General features: G+C 45.1%; 2 protein-coding genes across 4 annotated transcripts in view; both read left to right on the top strand.

Annotated features, from left to right (window-relative positions):
• Positions 1–15,753, top strand: part of LOC149982657 (uncharacterized) — a 49,054-nt gene extending 33,301 nt beyond the window's left edge. The window contains exon 2 of the mRNA XM_090242232.1: positions 14,915–15,753. Coding sequence (XP_090098358.1) covers positions 14,915–15,753 — 839 coding nt within the window. The remainder of the gene's footprint in view (positions 1–14,914) is intronic.
• The window catches only part of LOC110528483 (disks large-associated protein 4), a 209,842-nt gene that overhangs the window by 5,319 nt on the left and 186,963 nt on the right, over positions 1–17,560 (top strand). The window lies entirely within an intron of this gene.

Here is a 17,560-nt window from a genome sequence, read left to right as displayed (position 1 = left end):
CAGCCACAGACATTACAGCACTGACAGAGGGCTCTGTTAGAAACAGCTAGCTCAGATTCTAATTAGACAGTGGCAATGCAACAGGGATCAACAAAGAATATTGAAAATTAAGTGGATGTGGATGTTGCACAGCGATAGTTTATAATGAACAGAAGTAATCAGCAGTCTGATAACTACAAGAGGACACTGATTGTCAGGAAGGCAAATGTGAATTTCATTGAGCTTTTTGCCTAAACGTTGTAGTTAGCTGTCATTGAATATCTTGTTGGTGATAGAGCATTTCATTCATGCGATGGCAAGAAAATGTATATTGTACCCTTAAAATGATCACTGTCGTTGTAACTTTTCTTCATTTTCAAGGGCTGTTCTTTTCAAACTATTTTCAATGCTTTGGATAAATATCATTGTAGGCCATCTTCTCAAGGTCTGTCTTCATGTGAAATATACTTTGTTACGGTACAATCTTAGAAAAAAGGGTTCCAAAGGGTTCTTCGACTGTCCCTGTAGGAGAACCCTTTGTGGTTCCAGGTAGAACCCTTTTTTGGTTCCTGGTAAAACCCTTTTGAGTTTCATGTAGAACCCTTTCTGGAAAGGGACCCAAAAGGGTTCTACCTGGAACCAAAAGGGCTTTACCTGGAACCAAAAAGGGTTCTTCAACGGGTTCTCCTATGGAGACAGCCGAATAACCTTTTCAAGTTCTAGATAGCACCTGTTTTTATAGACGTGTAGCATGAAGTACTTTAAAGGCCTTTCATTGTGTGTGGACATCTAATGCACATAGACACATACAGATATGACATGAACAGGTTGACTGTCTGTCTGCCTCTGCAGTGCACAGCTCTGGTCCTCGAGAGCCAAAGTCCTGCAAAATGTTTGTCCTTGCCTTAGGAACTTAATTTATCCCTGAGAAACCAGGTGAGTAGACTAGCCAAACCAGTATAGCATCCAACAATCAAACAACTGAAAACCAGCAGGTCTCCAGAACTGATAACCAGCAGAACTGCAGAACTGAAAACCAGCAGAACTGCAGAACTGAAAACCAGCAGAACTGCAGAACTGAAAACCAGCAGGACTGCAGAACTGAAACCCATCAGGACTGCAGAACTGAAAACCAGTAGGACTGCAGAACTGAAAACCAGCAGGACTACAGAACTGAAAACCAGTAGGACTGCAGAACTGAAAACCAGCAGGACTGCAGAACTGAAAACCAGCAGGACTGCAGAACTGAAAACCAGTAGGACTGCAGAACTGAAAACCAGCAGGACTGCAGAACTGAAAACCAGCAGGACTGCAGAACTGAAAACCAGTAGGACTGCAGAACTGAAAACCAGCAGGACTGCAGAACTGAAAACCAGCAGGACTGCAGAACTGAAAACCAGCAGGACTGCAGAACTGAAAACCAGTAGGACTACAGAACTGAAAACCAGCAGGACTGCAGAACTGAAAACTAGCCAGACTGCAGAAAACAAGTGGTGGTATTGTGCACCCCTGCCTTGTTCCTCTGGGGTTCTTTCCCAAACTCATTAAATTGGACTGCAGTCCTGTTGTCTCTTCTCCGACCTTCTCCCACTCTGAGTCTTCTCCTGAGTCTCAGTGGTATTGAAATGTGGGGACGGAATGGGAAGAATTAGTAAGAGATTCTTGACATCAATAAAGTACTCCCCACTCATCCCAACCCGAAGCAATACGCCTCGAATTAAAATGTCCGTCTTCCCCAAGCTGCTTAGTCACGAGCTGCTTAGTCACGGTCACTAAGGCTTCAAGTAACCTGCCAGGCAGACGCGAGCCACCCTTCTCGGGAAACAAGACTGGCATGATGCCCAAACTCATGGCATGGCAGGGGTTAGTCTATGTCGCTCTGCTGAGGCAGTTGTTATTCTACACACAGCAAGTACAGGTTTCAGGTTGAAGCGGTGCAAGCGAGCGATAAGGCTGTGTTGCCGCTAACTGCTGTTTGAAAGTGTGGACAGGGGTTGTTGTTACGTTTTAGTTATATATGTAGGTGTTTTCATACTGTTAGACTTGTTAAACTCTGTGTGAGTTCTTGTTGTTTTGGATTTTTCAGGATTATTAGCCAGAGGCAGTGAAGAGAGACAGGAAAGTAAGGAGGAGAGATGGCATGCTAGAAAGGCAGTGGCATTAACTGCTAGACCACCACAGGTCACATACTTCATGTGAGTTAATGTATCATATGTCTTGCGTGAACTATACAAGACTGTGAAAATGGTTACATGGAGGGTGACCAATACTATTCAATTATCTTCTCTCTGTACATAATATAGTAATTGCTGCTAATATGATTTATACACTACATAAACTGACACTGGCTTTAAGCTGTGTTTTTCTCCCCCCACAATTCTACGGTTTATTCTCAACGGAAAGCTAACGTTAAAAAAAGGCAATTGTTCAGTATTCCAACTCTCTGCTAATGACTGTATGTGTTATGCTTCAACGCCCACCTTAGGTCTAACAACCGTCTGTTGCCTCCTGAGAAATGTCTCTGCAATTGAAGGTCCACTTTGCTTAGCCTTATACATGACTCCAATTGATTTGTCAATAGAGATGGTGATTTCACCATGGATCAACATCCTATAATCTCCCGACAGAAAATATGTATCCCGTAACATGCTGTATCTCTAGGACCTCCATTTGGCCCTCATGATGAGACGTCTGCATCTGTACTGACCTGGGTTCAACTAATTTTTTTAAATGTTTTTTTTGTGTGAATTTTTTGGTATCCAATTGTTTTTTAGTAGCTACTATCTTGTCTCATCGCTACAGCTCCCATACGGGCTCGGGAGAGATGAAGGTTGAAAGTCATGCGTCCTCCGATACACAACCCAACCAAGCCGCACTGCTTCTTAACACAGTGCCATCCAACCCGGAAGCCAGCCGCACCAATGTGTCGAAGCCAGCCGCACCAATGTGTCGGAGGAAACACCGTGCAGTGCGCACTAACCAACCCGGCCCGCGATGAGACAAGGATTTCCCTACCGGCCAAACCCCCCCTAACCCGGTTACGACAGAGCCTGGGCGCGAGCGAACCCAGAGTCTCTGGTGGAACAGCTGGTGCAGTACAGCGCCCTTAACCACTGCGCCACCTGGCCCGGGTTCAAATACTTTAAGTGTTTGCGCTAGCCTGCCCTACAGTGCCAGATGGGTGGGGTTTTGCAGTCTTGCTACTATTCTATTGGTGCCATTGCACCAGGCAAGCTCAATCAATCCCAGCTAAAGTATTTGAAATAATTTCAAATAGTACCACACAGAGTGGGATCCATTCACTTCAATTTAATTGACAGGCCAGCCTAATAGAACATGTATGAAAATAACCACGCTGATCTATAATTGATGAGGGCCAATGGAGTGTGAAATAGTTTTTGCTCTGTGTTTGCATGTGTGTGTGTGTGTGTGTGTGTGTGTGTGTGTGTGTGTGTGTGTGTGTGTGTGTGTGTGTCCTGGATCTAGCAAGTGGGTGAGATCCTTATTGTCAGAGTCCTCTGTGGTGCTCTATGATTCATTAATGGCTCCTATCACCTAAAGAAGTTTACACAAAGCAGCGGGACATCCCCACACAGACAGAGAGACAGAGGGGGAAACAGTGCTACAGTATGTATGTGTTACATGTGTGTGTTACACAGGATGATTGCTTGGGCTATAGAGCCTATCAGATCCCCAATCATTGACAGCTCAGCAGAGACTTTTGCAACTGGCCTATTCAACGTTTCCTAACATGTCCTAATGTCCACACTAGCATTAGTATGTGTAGCAGATGAGGAGGGCAGCTTCAGGAGGGCGGTCAAGTGTGTTTGCGTGGGGGGAGCCTGAGGCTTTCTAAGCTTAGAGTATTGACTGGATTCAAAGGGAAGTAGGTGTATTGTAATCAAGGTCGAGAGAATGTTCACCTGAAAGCTTTGTGAAGAGAGTGAACATTGAACACAGCATAGCGGACCTTCTTCCATCCCTCCCTCCCTCCCTTCCTCCCTCCCTCCGTCAGTCCCACCCTCTTTCCTTCCTTCCTTCCTTCCTTCCTTCCTTCCTTCCTTCCTTCCTTCCTTCCTTTCTTCCTTCCCTCCCTCCCTAGATTGAGAATAATTTTTGGAGGTTCGACAATGGCCTCTAACTCAGAGCAGTGACAAATAGAGACACCAGAGATAGAGAGAAAGTGAATGAGAGAGAGAGAGAGCGATACAGAGGGAGGTACTGATGAAAGGGGGAGAGATAGGCAGAGTGAGGCAGACAGAGAGGAAGAACAAACACCTCTCGCTCTCTTCCGATTGTTCATTGGTCCCCACTTCACCCCGTCAATACAACACCCGTAGAATCCATTTTCACAAGTCACTGTGCCACATCACCCCCATACAAGATAGGCTACGGTAATGTGGGCCTTTCCTTCTAAAGCCTATCTGTTCCCTGTTGGCACTCTCTCCAACTCTCTCCTTCTGTTTTTCTACCTCCCTCTCATATTCTGATCTCTCTTTCTCACTACATCCCGCAGTCTCTCCCCATACCTAAGACCTCTCTCTGAATGGCCTCAATCAAATCGCTTGCCTTCCTAGTGTGAATGATAGCCTAGCCGCTAGCCAGCCGGCCTGTTTCTGGCACTCTCTCTAATGGAGATAAAATGGCCGTCTCTCGACAGATGCATCTCTGTGAGGTGCTGGTCGAGCTGCCGGCCGCTCAATCATAACAGTGAACCTGGGAACTGCAGTGAGTAAAGGTCTTTGTCTTGTGTTTTCATGATAGAATGTGTTATGGTGTCAAAGGTGAGACAGGTGAGATATACTGTACTGTAGGTCTAATGTGCAACCTGCTTATTGGATAACTCCAGGGAGGTAGTGGTAAAAAAAGGATGGGAAACATTTATTGCCAGTAAAGATAAACATTATCGGTAGCACTAACGGTAGCACTAATTTAGCATAATAGTGCATAAAATGTTACTCACAGGAATTTTCAAGTGTTTGTCAACTGTACATCCCCTGGTTAAATCAGTGATGGAGAAAAAAAATGGAATTCTTAACAGAGCATTAGCTCAAATCCGAGGACACAGGTATCTATCCCTCTCGTAAGGAGATTAAATAATTGTTGGAGAATTAGACCGAGACCTTCTTGCTTCTCAATTTACTAAAAGGCTTCATTGTAATACGTGTTCCCTGGTGTGTATCTGGATAAGAAATTAAATTAAAGAGATGTGCTCTGCTTTACTTGTTCCTCTGTCGTCTATGTTCAATCCAGTTGTTATGTGAACACTGGCACGGTAATCATCTCTCCCCATTGAGGTGAACAGAATCAATTTAACCGACGGTGTCTGTGACTAGAATACTGTATTCTGACTTCGGATTAGGCTGTTGAGCATATGAGATGGAGTCGTCAAAGCTCGTTTCTGACTCTCAATTATTGTGTTGCAGCCTTACAGTCAAGGGCCCTATAAGGAATACATAGCAAGCATAGCATAGCATAGCATAGCATAGCATTACAGTTCACAATACCTTTGTAATCATGTAATAAGCATGAATTCATTATAATTATGAATTCATTATCTCTGCATTTAGTTGTACAGTAATTAAATGATTTTGGGTTTCCTGTTTGACAGTCCAAGAGCATGTCTACTTTACTGTTTTGTGTGTGACGTTCAGACCTGGGTTCAAATACTATTTGAAACCATTTCAAATACTATATCTGTGCTTGAATGAGCTTGTCTGGGTTAATGGAACCACTCAGAATAGTCAAAATACTGCAAACTCCGCCCATACGGCATTTCAGGAACATTAAGTAAACGCTCAATGTAGATTTTAAATACTATTTGAACCCAGGTCTGTTAGTGTGACATTGTCCTTCCCGTGTTTTCCAGTGGAGCGGACACATTGTGTGTCCCTTCTAAGCACTGTGTAGGATAAGCCCTGTAATTGCTTTGTTGTTGAAGATAGGTAGCTATAGAGCAATTCCCCAGCACAAATTGCATATTAACTTCGACTTCATGCACCCGGAGAACAATAAAAACAATGTGGCACAATTAATAGCTTGACACCACTGAAGAAAACACAAGAGGAAAGAAATGAACACCATGTCATGACTAGGTTTTCCATATTGTCTTGTACTGCACAGATTCCATGTGCATTTTCACTGTGTGTTTTTTATTGCTTTGATCAGCCTGTCACCACAGGCTTAATTCAGATTCAAATTTTACCAGATGAAAGTTTATTCAGGAGCTTCAAAGATTGAAAGGTCTGTGTGTGTGTGTGTGTGTGTGTGTGTGTGTGTGTGTGTGTGTGTGTGTGTGTGTGTGTGTGTGTGTGTGTGTGTGTGTGTGTGTGTGTGTGTGTGTGTGTGTGTGTGTGTGTGTGTGTCCTGGATCTAGCAAGTGGGTGAGATCCTTATTGTCAGAGTCCTCTGTGGTGCTCTATGATTCATTAATGGCTCCTATCACCTAAAGAAGTTTACACAAAGCAGCGGGACATCCCCACACAGACAGAGAGACAGAGGGGGAAAGAGGGAGAAATATAGAGATAGAGAGGTGGGAAGATACATAAGTGGCAAGAGAGAGAATGAGAGAGAGAGAGACGGAAAGACAGAGAGAGAGAGAGAGAGAGAGAGAGAGAGAGAGAGAGAGAGAGAGAAATAATGGTGTTCCAAAAAGGTCCAGTCGCCAGGACCACAAATACAAATTCCATCTAGACACCATTGCCCTAGAGCACACAAAAAACGAAACATACCTTGGCCTAAACATCAGCACCACAGGTAACTTCCACAAAGCTGTGAATGATCTGAGAGACAAGGCAAGAAGGGCATTCTATGCCATCAACAGGAACATAAAATTCAACATACCAATTAGGATTTGGCTAAAAATACTTGAATCAGTCATAGAGCCCATTGCCCTTTATGGTTGTGAGGTCTGGGGTCCGCTCACCAACCAAGATTTCACAAAATGGGACAAACACCAAATTGAGACTCTGCATGCAGAATTCTGCAAGAATATCCTCAGTGTACAACCTAGAACACCAAATAATGCATGCAGAGCAGAATTAGGCCGATACCCACTAATTATCAAAATCCAGAAAAGAGACGTTAAATTCTACAACCACCTAAAAGGAAGCGATTCCCAAACCTTCCATAACAAAGCCATCACCTACAGAGAGATGAATCTGGAGAAGAGTCCCCTAAGCAAGCTGATCCTGGGGCTCTGTTCACAAACACAAACACACCCACATTACACAGATCCACAAAGAATTCGAAAACAAACCCAATTTTGATAAACTCCCATATCTACTGGGTGAAATTCCACAGTGTGCCATCACAACAGCAAGATTTGTGACCTGTTGCCACAAGAAAACACTGTATATATACATAATGTGACATTTGTAATATCTTTATTATTTTGAAACTTCTGTATGTGTAATGTTTACTGTTAATTTGTATTGTTTATTTCACTTTTGTATATTATCTACCTCACTTGCTTTGGCAATGTTAACACATGTTTTCCATGCCAATAAAGCCCCTTGAATTGAATTGAATTGAGAAAGAGAGAGAAGGAGAGTCCGCCAGGTTCAGAATGTAGCTCAGGAAAACAATGAGCAGTAATGCACAAGCTTCGAGTATGCCAGAGAGCTCAGGAAGGGCACCCGATGATAGTGCATGGCATAAATAGGTATTTTTTAGGGGCCTTGCTTTTGATCTGTCACGACAGAGACAATTTGTTTTTCACTTTGTATGCTGGTGTTCAGTTGCTCCTTTGTGTCAAATCGCCTTTTATTATTGTTATGTATTTTTTACCAGCGTACAATTTGTCATTTCATATGATTCAACCTTTTTATCTGCAGTACGTTTGACGTGATAAAAAACGTGTTTTTCTCAGCACATTTTGTTTTTCAAATAGCTCTCTTAGTGTTGTCGTATTACTGTGGGTGTTACAGCAGAAAACTCCATATGCTGTCTTTGACACCTTTAATAACAGAAAGTTACAGAACAACTTCATACATCTCTTGGAAGGGAACGTAATGCTTCAGATGACATTCTGTTCTGGCACCACTGAGGAACAACTTCATCTGGAACGCCACGTTTGACACAGTAACAATATAGGAATATGCAGTGCATTATGGGTGATGGTGACTTTTATTAGTAATTTCTGTTTTGGTCCTCAGACTGTTATAAATGCTCAAGAAACGCTTTATGACTGAGAGTCAGACACTGGTTTCGTGTGGACCATGGCCACCAGCAGTATACCCAGCTAACAAATGTTGCTTCACAGAATGTAGTGGGAAAGTTATTTGTCATTAAACCAAACCGTAACACTCTATCATCCCCCCCCACCCACACCACCTGTTTTGGGCCCAGTTCAAAAGTAGTGCACTACATAGGGAATAGGGTGCCATTTGGGACATGTTTTTCTTATCACTGTGGCGGGTGTCTGAAACAACCTAATTACTCACTGTAGAGTCTGAGATTGCAATCTCCTCCATTTCCATATTTTCTATGTTGCTGCACTATCTACATTCTCTGGTATCCTCCACAAATTCAAAGTGCAGAATAAAAGCACAGTTTGTGAGCGTATAAGAACTCGTACTGTGATCTTTGAAAAATGCTTTGATCACTTGGATGCTTTCATTTCATTTCATTTTTGCTAATGCATTCTCTTTGTTTTGTGTGCAGCGCTGTGTGAGGTCAAATCAAATCAAATTGTATTTATCAGCCGAAAATCACTGGTGTAGACTTTACAGTGAAATGCTGGCTTAAGAACCTTTCCCAAAGATGCAGAGTTTAAAAAGAACAATGAAAAATAGAATAGTAGCTAACACGAGGAATGAAATAAAATACACAAGAATGGAGCTATATACAGGGAGTGCCAGTACCAAAGCAATGTGCAGAGGGAAGAGGTACACTACATAACCAAAAGTATGTAGACACCTGCTTGTTGAACATCTCACTCCAAAATCATGGGCATTAATATGGAGTTGGTCCCCCCTTTGATGCTACAACAGCCTCCACTCTTCTTGGAAGGCTTTCCACTAGATTTATTTACTATTTATTCATTGATCTGGCCAAGGCTTTCGACTCTGTCAATCACCACATCCTCATCGGCAGACTCAACAGCCTTGGTTTCTCAAATGATTGCCTCGCCTGGTTCACCAACTACTTCTCTGATAGAGTTCAGTGTGTCAAATCGGAGGGTCTGTTGTCCGGACCTCTGGCAGTCTCTATGGGGGTGCCACAGGGTTCAATTCTTGGACCGACTCTCTTCTTCTTCTCTGTATACATCAATGTCGCTCTTGCTGCTGGTGAGTCTCTGATCCACCTCTACGCAGACGACACCATTCTGTATACTTTCGGCCCTTCTTTGGACACTGTGTTAACAACCCTCCAGGCAAGCTTCAATGCCATACAACTCTCCTTCCGTGGCCTCCAATTGCTCTTAAATACAAGTAAAACTAAATGCATGCTCTTCAACCGATCGCTACCTGCACCTACCCGCCTGTCCAACATCACTACTCTGGACGGCTCTGACTTAGAATACGTGGACAACTACAAATACTTAGGTGTCTGGTTAGACTGTAAACTCTCCTTCCAGACCCATATCAAACATCTCCAATCCAAAGTTAAATCTAGAATTGGCTTCCTATTTCGCAACAAAGCATCCTTCACTCATGCTGCCAAACATACCCTTGTAAAACTGACCATCCTACCAATCCTCGACTTTGGCGATGTCATTTACAAAATAGCCTCCAATACCCTACTCAACAAATTGGATGCAGTCTATCACAGTGCAATCCGTTTTGTCACCAAAGCCCCATATACTACCCACCATTGCGACCTGTACGCTCTCGTTGGCTGGCCCTCGCTTCATACTCGTCGCCAAACCCACTGGCTCCATGTCATCTACAAGACCCTGCTAGGTAAAGTCCCCCCTTATCTCAGCTCGCTGGTCATCATAGCATCTCCCACCTGTAGCACACGCTCCAGCAGGTATATCTCTCTAGTCACCCCCAAAACCAATTCTTTCTTTGGCCGCCTCTCTTTCCAGTTCTCTGCTGCCAATGACTGGAACGAACTACAAAAATCTCTGAAACTGGAAACACTTATCTCCCTCACTAGCTTTAAGCACCAACTGTCAGAGCAGCTCACAGATTACTGCACCTGTACATAGTCCACCTATAATTTAGCCCAAACAACTACCTCTTTCCCGACTGTATTTAATTAATTTATTTATTTTGCTCCTTTGCACCCCATTATTTTTATTTCTACTTTGCACATTCTTCCATTGCAAAACTACCATTCCAGTGTTTTACTTGCTATATTGTATTTACCTTACCACCATGGCCTTTTTTGCCTTTACCTCCCTTCTCACCTCATTTGCTCACATTGTATATAGACTTGTTTATACTGTATTATTGACTGTATGTTTGTTTTACTCCATGTGTAACTCTGTGTTGTTGTATCTGTCGAACTGCTTTGCTTTATCTTGGCCAGGTCGCAATTGTAAATGAGAACTTGTTCTCAACTTGCCTACCTGGTTAAATAAAGGTAAAATAAAAAAAATAAAAAAGATGTTCCACTACTTGCTTCCATTGAGTCATAATAGCATTAGTGAGGTCGAGCACTGATGTTGGGCGATTAGGCCTGGCTTGCAGTTGGCGTTCCAATTCATCCCAAAGGTGTTCGATGGGGTTGAGATCAGGGCTCTTTTCAGGCCAATCAAGTAATTTCTGTATGGACCTCGCTTTGTGCACGGGGGCATTGTCATGCTGAAACAGGAAAGTACCTTCACCAAACTGTTGCCACAAAGTTAGAAGCACAGAATCATCTAGAATGTAATTTTATACTGTAGCATTAAGATTTCCCTCCACTGGAAATAAGGGGCCTAACCTGAACTATGAAACAGCCCCAGACCATTATTCCTCCAAAATGTACAGTTGGCACTATGCATTGGGTCAGGTAGCGTTCTCCTGGCATCCGCCAAACCCAGATTAGTCCGTCGGACTGCCAGAGGATAAAGCAGGATTCAGAGAACAGAGGATGCTTTGCGCACAGTGATCTTAGGCTTGTTTGCGGCTGCTCAGCCATGGGAACCCATTTCATGCAGCTCCCGACGAACAGTTAATGTGCTGACATTGCTCCCAGAGGCAGTTTGGAACTCGGTAGTGAGTGTTGCAACAGAGGACAGACTATTTTTACGAGCTTCAGCACTCAGCGGTCCTGTTCTGCGAGCTTGTGTGGCCTACAACTTCACAGCTGAGCCGTTGTTGCTCCTAGACGTTTCGACATCACAATAACAGCCCTTACAGTTGACCGGGGCAGCTTTATCAGGGCAGAAATTTGACTAACTGTTTTGTTGGAAAGGTGGCATCCTATGATAGTGCCACGTTAAAAGTCACTGAGCTCTTCAGTACAGGCCATTCTACTGCCAATGTTTGTCTATGGTGATTGCATGGCTGTGTGCTTGACCTGTCAGTAACGGGTGTGGCTGAAATACCCAAATCCACTCATTGAAGGGGTGTCCACATACCACATACTTTTGTATATATAGTGTACTTGAGGTAGATGTGTACATGAAGGCAGGGTAAAGTGGCATATGGATAGATAATTATAAGTAATAAACAAATAAAGCAGCAGCAAATTTTGCGTTTAAAAGTAAGTATGTGTGTGTGTGTGTGTGTGTGTGTGTGTGTGTGTGTGTGTGTGTGTGTGTGTGTGTGTGTGTGTGTGTGTGTGTGTGTGTGTGTGTGCGGTGCAATTGCCGCACAAAGCTGTGATGCAGCCAGTCAAGATGCTCTCAATGGTGCCACTATAGAACATTTTGAGTATCTGAGAGCCCGTGCCAAATCTTTTCAGCCTCCTGAGGGGGATGAGGCGCTGCTGTGCCCTCTTCACGACTGTGTGAGTGTGTATGGACCATGTTAAATCCTTAGTGATGTGGACGCCAAAGAACTTGATGCTTTCGACAGCCCTGTCCATGTGAATGGGGGCGTGCTTTCCCTTCTTTCTCCTATAGTCCACAATCAGCTCCTTGGTTTTACTGACGTTGAGGGAGAGGTTATTGTCATGGCACCACAATGCTAAGTCTCTGACCTCCTTCCTGTAGGCTGACTTCACGCCATCAGTGTTCAGGCCTACCACTGTTGTGTCGTCAGCAAACTTAACTTCTTGCGACGAGCAAACCCGTATCCGGGAGTGTAATCATAGCCTCAAGCGCATTACCATAACGCAACTTTTCCTATTCATGAAAATCGCAAATGAAATGAAACAAATATATTCAAACACAAGCTTAGCCTTTTGTTAACAACACTGTCATCTCAGATTTTCAAAATATGCGTTACAGCCAACGCTAGACAAGCATTTGTGTAAGTTTATCATGGCATAATGCTATGCTAGGCTCTGCTGGCAGCAGGCAACATTTTCACGAAAATAAGAAAAGCAACCAAATTAAATAATTTACCTTTGAAGAACTTCAGATGCTTTCACTCAGGAGACTCCCAGTTAGATAGCAAATGTTCATTTTTTCCAAAAATAATATTTTTGTAGGCGAAAAAGCTCTCGTTTGTTCATCCTGCTTGGCTGAGAAATCTACCGAAAAATACTTCAACTATAACGCCAAACTTTTTTCAAAATTTGCTCCATAATATCAACAGAAACACGGCAAACGTTGTTTGGGATCCATCCTCAAGGTGTTTTTAACATATGTATTCGATAATATCTCCGTCGAGGCAATTGGTTTCTCATAAGAAACGATTGGAAAAATGGCTACCTCAGTATTTTACGCAAGATTTTCTCCGGGAGACACCATGTGACCACTCGCTATATATGGTCCCTTACAGCCATTCTCCAATGGAAAAGCCTAAAAAGCTCATTTGTAGCTCATTCACGGCCATATAAGGAGTCATTGGCATGAGGCGGTTTAAAAAAATGAGGCACTTCCTGATTGGATTTTTATCTGGGTTTCGCCTGTAACATCAGTTCTGTGGCACTCACAGACAATATCTTTGCAGTTTTGGAAACATCAGAGTGTTTTCTTTCCAAATCTGTCAATTATATGCATAGTCGAGCATCTTTTCGTGACAAAATATCTTGTTTAAAACGGGAACGTTTTTCATCCAAAAATTAAAATAGCGCCCCCTATATCCTTAATGATAGTGTTGGAGTCATGCGTGGTCACGTAGTCGTGAGTGAACAGGGAGTACAGGAGGGGACTAAGCACACACCCCTCAGGAAGTTCAGGATCCAGTTGCAGAGGGAGGTGTTCAGTCCCAGGTTCCCTAGGTTGGTGATGAGCTTGAAGGGGACTATGGTGTTGAACGCTGAGTTGTAGTCTACGAACAACATTCTCACATTGTTATTTCCCCTCTTGTCCAAGTGGGAGAGGGCAGAGTGAAGTGCAATTAAGATTGCGTCATCTGTAGATCTGTTGGGGCGGTATACAAACTGGAGTGGGACTAGTGTGTCTGGGATGATGGTGTTGATGTGTGTCATTACCAGCCTTTAAAAGCACTTCATAATTACAGATGTGAGTACTACAGGGTGATAGTCATGTAGGCAGGTTATCTTGGAGCTCTTGGGAACAGGGACAATGGTGGTCATCTTGAAGCATGTTGGGATTACAGACTGGAACATGGAGAGAATGAACATGTCTGTGAAGAATCTAAAGAGGCCCTTGAAGAGCGAAATGACTATGGTGGAGTGGGGTCCATGTCCCCCCCCTATAGGTTTAGTTTTTTTTGCGGCCGGAGTCCGCACCTTAGGGGGGTGGGGTACTGTCACACTCTGACCATTATTTCAGTTGTTTGTTTCTATGTTTTGTTTGGTCAGAGTGTGATATGAGTGGGCATTCTATGTTGTATGTCTATTTTGTCTGTTTCTATGTGTTTTGGCCTGATATGGTTCTCAATCAGAGGCAGGTGTTTGTCGTTGTCTCTGATTGGGAACCATATTTAGGTAGCCTGTTTTGTATTGTGGGGTGTGGGTTGTGGTTATTGTTCCTGTTTCCAGTGTTCCTTTGTTCACGTTACGGGACTGTTTCGGCTTTGTTCATTTAGTCAGTTTATTGTTTTGTTCGTTGTTTAAGTTTTCAATTAAAATGGATTATCATCACGCTGCATTTTGGTCCGATCCTTACTCGTCCTCCTCGGACGAAGAGGAGGAGTTTCGTGGCAGAATACCCCACCTACAATGGACCAAGCAGCGTGGTAACGGCCAGCAGCAGCAGCGGCAAAGAACGCAGGACTTATATACTTGGGATGAGATTCTAGACGGCGAAGGACCCGGAGCACAGCCAGGGGAATATCGCCGCCCCAAAGCAGAGCTGGAGGCAGCGAAAGCAGAGAGGCGCCGGTATAAGGAGGCAGCACGGCTGGAAGCCCGAGAGGTAGCCCCAAAAAATTATTGGGGGGGCACACAGTGTTATGCGGTGGAGCGCACAGTCTCCCCAGTGTGTGTGCATAGCCCGGTGTGGTACATTCCAGCTCCTCGTATCGGCCGGGCTAGAGTGGGCATCGAGCCAGGTGCCATGAAGCCGGCTTTACAAATCTGGTCTCCAGTGCGTCTCCTCGGGCCGGCGTACATGGCACCAGCCTTACGCATGGTGTCCCCGGTTCGCCAGCACAGCCCAGTGCAGGCTATTCCACCTCGCCGCACTGGCCCGGCTACCGGGAGCATTCAACCAGGTAAGGTTGGGCAGGCTCGGTGCTCAAGAGCTCCAGTGCGCCTGCACAGTCCGGTCTATCCAGTGCCACCTCCACGCACCAGCCCTCTGGTGGCAGCCCCCCGCACCAAGCTGTCTCTCGTCTCATCCCTACAGGTGCTCCCGCCTGTCCAGCGCTGCCAGAGCCTTCCTCCTGTCCAGCGCCGCCAGAGTGTCCCGTCTGTCCTGAGCCGCCAGAGTGTCCCGTCTGTCCTGAGCCGCCAGAGTGTCCCGTCTGTCCTGAGCCGCCAGAGTGTCCCGTCTGTCCTGAGCTGCCAGAGTGTCCCGTCTGTCCTGAGCCGCCAGAGTGTCCCGTCTGTCCTGAGCCGCCAGAGTGTCCCGTCTGTCCTGAGCCACCAGAGTGTCCCATCTGTCCTGAGCCGCCAGAGTGTCCCGTCTGTCCTGAGCCGCCAGAGTCTCCCGTCTGTCCTGAGCCGCCAGAGTCTCCCGTCTGTCCTGAGCCGCCAGAGTCTCCCGTCTGTCCTGAGACGCCAGAGTCTCCTGTCTATCCTGAGCTGTTAGAGCCGCCAGTCTGTCCTGAGATGTCAGAGCCGCCAGTCTGTCCTGAGCTGTCAGAGCCGCCAGTCTGTCATGAGCCGTCAGTCAGCCAGGAGTTGCCAGATCCGTCAGTCAGCCAGGAGCCCCCAGAGCCGTCAGCCAGCCAGGAGCCGCCAGAGCCGTCAGCCAGCCAGGACCTTCCAGAGACGTCAGCCAGCCAGGAGCTGCCAGAGCCGTCAGCCAGCCAGGAGCTGCCAGAGCTGTCAGCCAGCTATGAGCTGCCAGAGCCGTCAGCCAGCCAGGAGCTGCCAGAGCCTTCAACCAGCCAGGAGCTGCCAGAGCCGTCAGCCAGCCAGGAGCTGCCAGAGCCATCAGCCAGTCCAGAGCTGCCCCTCAGTCCGGAGATGCCCCTCAGTCCGGAGCTGCCCCTCAGTCCAGAGACGCTCCTCAGTCCAGTGGGGCCTTTAATTAGGGTCTTAAACCCAAGGTCGGAGGCAAGGGTCGCCACTCTAAAGAGGCCCTTGAATGACTATGGTCGTCCCGCACCAGAGCCGCCACCGCGGTCAAATGCCCACCCAGACCCTCCCCTATAGGTTTAGGTTTTGTGGCCGGAGTCCGCACCTTAGCAGGGGGGGGGGGGGGGGGGGGGGTCTGTCACACTCTGTCACACTCTGACCATTATTTGAGTTGTTTGATCTATGTTTTGTTTGGTCAAGATGTGATATGAGTGGGCATTCTATGTTGTCTAGTTTGTCTGTTTCTATGTGTTTTGGCCTGATATGGTTCTCAATCAGAGGCAGGTGTTTGTCGTTGTCTCTGATTGGGAACCATATTTAGGTAGCCTGTTTTGTATTGTGGGGTGTGGGTTATTGTTCCTGTTTTCAGTGTTCCTTTGTTCACGTCACGGGACTGTTTTGGCTTCGTTCATTTTGTCAGTTTATTGTTTTGTTCGTTGTTTAAGTTTTCAATTAAAATGGATTATTATCACGCTGCATTTTGGTCTGATCCTTACTCGTCCTCCTCAGACGAAGAGGAGGAGTTCCGTGACATGCGTAAAAGGCATTTAGCTCATTTGGGAGTTCTGCGTCACTGGGCAGCTCATGGCTGGGTTACCCTTTGTAATCCTTTATTGTCTGCAAGCCCTGCCACATACGACGAGCGTCGTAGCCGTTGTAATAGTATTCCACATTCCTCCTGTATTGTCCTTTTTCATATTTGGTGTCTCGTTGGAGGTCGTAACGGGATTTCTTGTATGCGTCCACGTCCGTGTCCCGTTCATTGTTAGACGTAGCTTTAGCCCAGCCTGGATGTTGCCTTTAATCCATGTTTTTTTGTTAGGGTACATTCTTATCGTCACTGTGGGGATTTTTTAAATTTTTTTTTACCTGTATTTAAGTAGGCAAGTCAGTTAAGAACAAATTGTTATTTTCAATGACGGCCTAGAAATAGTGGGTTAACTGTCTGTCCTCGTCTATGCACTTATTGATGAAGCACGTGACTGTTGTGGTATGGTTCATAAGGAAACGTTGTCAATGAATCTGTGAATGTAACGGTTTTCCGTATGAGAAGGAGAGTCGGACCAAAATGCGGCGTGTCTATTGCAATCCATGTTTAATGAAGTAACACACTAAACACAAACACTATCAAAACAATAAACTTAACGAAAACCGAAACAGCCTATACTTGTGTAACCTAACACAGAACAATGACATCAGGACACTAAGGACAATAAGGACAATCACCCACGACAAACTCAAAGAATGTGGCTGCCTAAATATGGTTCCCAATCAGAGACAACGATAAACACCTGCCTCTGATTGAGAACCACTTCAGACAGCCATAGACTTAGCTAGAACACCCCACTAGCTACAATCCCCATAAATACACACCACATACAAAAACCCATGCCACACCCTGGCCTGACCAAATAAATAAAGATAAACACAAAATACTTTGACCAGGGTGTGACAGTGAATTGGGAGCTTTAACAGTTGGGAGCCTTCTTGTTCTATACTATGCTTCATAAGGACATCAAGAGATACGCAGAGAAGATGCTTCTAACATCTGATTCAGGGTCAGTATGGTGAAGGTCAGTATTGGGGGTTGGGTAATCTGATCCTAGATCTGTGGTTAGGAGCCACTTCTATTTCTACCTCAAGCCTCACCAGATACAAAGATGTCCAAAGTCAGCCTGTAACATCACATACCATACTAACTATTGGTCAAACCTTAACCGTGCACTTGTCTGTGGGTAGTAGAGCAACCAAACTATAATACGACTAAGCAAATTCTTTCCCAGAGCCGGGTTTCTATTTCCATTGCCAGGTAATACAATCTGTGTCTTTCAAGGCAAAATATCAAGTCAAACTTTCCCTGTCTTCGTTTATAGCTCAGCATAAA

Source organism: Oncorhynchus mykiss, chromosome 7 (assembly GCF_057628025.1).
Source record: "Oncorhynchus mykiss isolate SJ-2025 chromosome 7, ASM5762802v1, whole genome shotgun sequence".
Taxonomy (NCBI): domain Eukaryota; kingdom Metazoa; phylum Chordata; class Actinopteri; order Salmoniformes; family Salmonidae; genus Oncorhynchus; species Oncorhynchus mykiss.
This window is presented reverse-complemented; position numbering and strand designations above follow the sequence as displayed.